Source organism: Oncorhynchus keta, unplaced genomic scaffold, assembly GCF_023373465.1.
Source record: "Oncorhynchus keta strain PuntledgeMale-10-30-2019 unplaced genomic scaffold, Oket_V2 Un_contig_5784_pilon_pilon, whole genome shotgun sequence".
NCBI classification, from domain to species: Eukaryota; Metazoa; Chordata; class Actinopteri; order Salmoniformes; family Salmonidae; genus Oncorhynchus; species Oncorhynchus keta.
Genome location: NW_026288503.1, coordinates 10,253 through 13,799, shown reverse-complemented (window position 1 = coordinate 13,799; position 3,547 = coordinate 10,253). Strand labels below are relative to the sequence as shown.

General features: G+C 41.6%; 1 protein-coding gene across 1 annotated transcript; it reads right to left on the bottom strand.

The window, feature by feature from the left end:
- Window positions 1-125: 125 nt before the first annotated feature.
- Window positions 126-3,305, bottom strand: LOC127925538 (uncharacterized; the record flags this gene model as incomplete). The annotated part of the gene is made up of 7 exons (XM_052510492.1): window positions 126-1,897; window positions 2,069-2,122; window positions 2,216-2,254; window positions 2,374-2,482; window positions 2,608-2,680; window positions 2,900-2,969; window positions 3,105-3,305. Coding segments are annotated over 7 exons (840 nt in total), but the record flags the coding sequence as incomplete, so codon positions are not given.
- Between the last annotated feature and the right edge of the window lie 242 nt (window positions 3,306-3,547).

Below are 3,547 nucleotides of genomic sequence, written 5' to 3'. Positions count from 1 at the left end.
TATACAGTGGAGCAAAAAGTATTTAGTCAGCCACCAATTGTGCAAGTTCTCCCACTTAAAAAGATTATTATGACAGACAAAATGAGAAAAAATCCAGAAAATCACATTGTAGGATTTTTATGAATTTATTTGCAAATTATGGTGGATAATAAGTATTTGGTCAATAACAAAAGTTTCTCAATACTTTGTTGGCAATGACAGAGGCAATGACAGAGGTCAAAGGTCTTCACAAGGTTTTCACACACTGTTGCTGGTATTTTGGCCCATTCCTCGATGCAGATCTCCTCTAGAGCAGTGATGTTTTGGGGCTCTTGCTGGGCAACACAGACTTTCAACTCTCTCCAAAGATTTTCTATGGGGTTGAGATCTGGAGACTGGCTAGGCCACTCCAGGACCTTGAAATTATTCTTATGAAGCCACTCCTTCGTTGCCCGGGCAGTGTGTTTGGGATCATTGTCATGCTGAAAGACCCAGCCACGTTTCATCTTCAATGCCCTTGCTGATGGAAGGAGGTTTTCACTCAAAATCTCACGATACATGGCCCCATTCATTATTTCCTTTACACGGATCAGTCGTCCTGGTCCCTTTGCAGAAAAACAGCCCCAAAGCATGATGTTTCCACCCCCATGCTTCACAGTAGGTATGGTGTTCTTTGGATGCAACTCAGCATTCTTTGTCCTCCAAACACGACGAGTTGAGTTTTTACCAAAAAGTTATATTTTGGTTTCATCTGACCATATGACATTCTCCCAATCTTCTTCTGGATCATCCAAATGCTCTCTAGCAAACTTCAGACGGGCCTGGACATGTACTGGCTTAAGCAGGGGGACACGTCTGGCACTGCAGGATTTGAGTCCCTGGCGTCATAGTGTGTTACTGATGGTAGGCTTTGTTACTTTGGTCCCAGCTCTCTGCAGGTCATTCACTAGGTCCCCCCGTGTGGTTCTGGGATTTTTGCTCACCGTTCTTGTGATCATTTTGACCCCACAGGGTGAGATCTTGCGTGGAGCCCTAGATCAAGGGAAATTATCAGTGGTCTTGTATGTCTTCCATTTCCTAATAATTGCTCCCACAGTTGATTTCTTCAAACCAAGCTGCTTACCTATTGCAGATTCAGTCTTCCCAGCCTGGTGCAGGTCTATAATTTTGTTTCTTGTGTCCTTTGACAGCCCTTTGGTCTTGGCCATAGTGGAGTTTGACTGTTTGAGGTTGTGGACATGTGTCTTTTATACTGATAACAAGTTCAAACAGGTGCCATTAATACAGGTAACGAGTGGAGGACAGAGGAGCCTCTTAAAGAAGAAGTTACAGGAATGTGAGAGCCAGAAATCTTGCTTGTTTGTAGGTGACCAAATACTTATTATCCACCATAATTTGCAAATAATTTCATTAAAAATCCTACAATGTGATTTTCTGGATTTTTTTTTTCATTTTGTCTGTCATAGTTGAAGTGTACCTATGATGAAAATTACAGGCCTCTCATCTTTTTAAGTGGGAGAACTTGCACAATTGGTGGCTGACTAAATACTTGCCCCACTGTACGATTGTCTAATGAACCACTCACTCTGGACCTATTGACCGCTAGTGCATATATGAACCAACCTCAAGATTGTTGCAAGGTATGTGCAACAGTAAGTATGTGACAAAATATATTTTGCCTCACCTTACTGGTAAACTTCCTCTTTAGTCGAACAAGGATTCCAAAAGGGAAGCCAAAGTGAGAGATGACTTCAGCGACATGCTGCGCTACCTCAGTAGAGCTACAACCTCTCAGGGGGAAGGCCTCCACCCATTTAGAGTAGAAGTCTGTCAAGGTCAGAACGTACTGGTGTCCGTTCGGTGTTAGGGGCAGTGGCCCTCTAATGTCCATACCCAGCCACTCCCATGCCTCTGTGATCTGGGTAAGAATGGGAGACAATGTATAGTACTGTTTTAATGACACTCTTATTGGTTTTAGATCCAGAGTGAGACATATTAGAAAAATACAGACCAATGAATCAATGATCAACTTGCAGGCTCCATCCCTAACCCTGTATTAGAGACTGAATGTTTACACATCCTTCATTACCTCTATTATGTGCTTGAGGGGTGGAAGTTGGAACTCCATGTTCTCACATGCCACCTGAAAATAAAGTGCATTGTTTATCAAATTCTTAGCATAAGCTATTGGTATATAGCATAAGCTACAGGTTATTCCAGTGAGCAAACAACTTACCTTCGGGGCAACATCATCTTTGAATCCCCAGCGAATACTCTGCAAAGATCAATATGAGGAAAATGTTATTAAATGTCTACATAATGCAAAAACCCAGTAAATAATCCCTGTATATCTGGCAAAGCAACAGTCCAATCAGACCACCTAGAGCCACTCACGTGTGGTAGACAGTAATCACTGTGGAAGAAACCTGGGAGGGATTCAGCCATTTGGATTTCTTCATCTACATGGATATACCAACTTGAAGAGGTAACTTTTTCTGGAGCGCTGATCCGTCAAAATATAAGTTGACAATTGAAAAGCAAGAACTAGAACACAGGTAGAACCCATTCTGCTCTACAGTGACGTTGTGCATTCCAAAGAGCAAATTTAACTTTCACAAGGTTATTTACTTAGTATTGTCTTTAGCCAGCTTGCTCGTCTCTGATGTGATGGTGGGGCTTGGTGTTGTGACCGGTTCAGCCACTGACAGCACGGGCAGCAGTATACTTCTCCTGGCAACCCATCACTCTGCATGACAAAAACAAAGATAATGACCACCATTACTGCATGGATGCATGTACTTTAAGCATACCGTGTGTAGGCTAGTCATTTACATATCAATGCTTCACTTACCAAGTGAAAACATAGCTGAGTTACATCAAATGCATACCAAGATGGACACTAATATGCAATGTCAAATACAGCCAAGGAGTTTATTCGCCTCTTCCAGTACCTTACCCCTGGCTCTTCTACTCTGTGGGTGGATGGATGCCTGTAGAAGGAACACATTTAATTTAAATCACACTTTACAATATTGTACATCTAGTTATCATAAACCGTATTATTTGTGTAGTTAGTTCTGACTTTGGGATGTATCTCGCTAGATACATTTTTTGTTTCAGTGTACCTTCTTCTTTTGAAAGTTCTCTGGGAAGTCAAAAATGGTCGGGACTGCGTCTGGCGTGAGACGTTGACGTTTGTCCATCCGGCAAATGTACTTGTCTTCAAAGTGAATGGAGCACACACGGTGGTGGTGTTGCGGATTCCAGTCTTTCCACTTCATATTAATAATCCATCGCTTGCGTCTTTCAGGGTCATTTTGGGGAAACTGTTACCAGAAACATTTATACACCAGCAAATTGGTATCACAAAAGTATCAAATGATGAATAGTAAATCCATAAATGATGTATGTAGATTTATAAGAGAACAATATCGCAACAGAACATATCAAGCTAATTAAGCTTTTTGTCATTGGTTTTCTCCCTGCACACTAACGTTATTTGTACTAGCTAGCTATATCTTTTACTTTAGCTAACAATACCATAGCTATCTACCGTACCCCGTAGTAG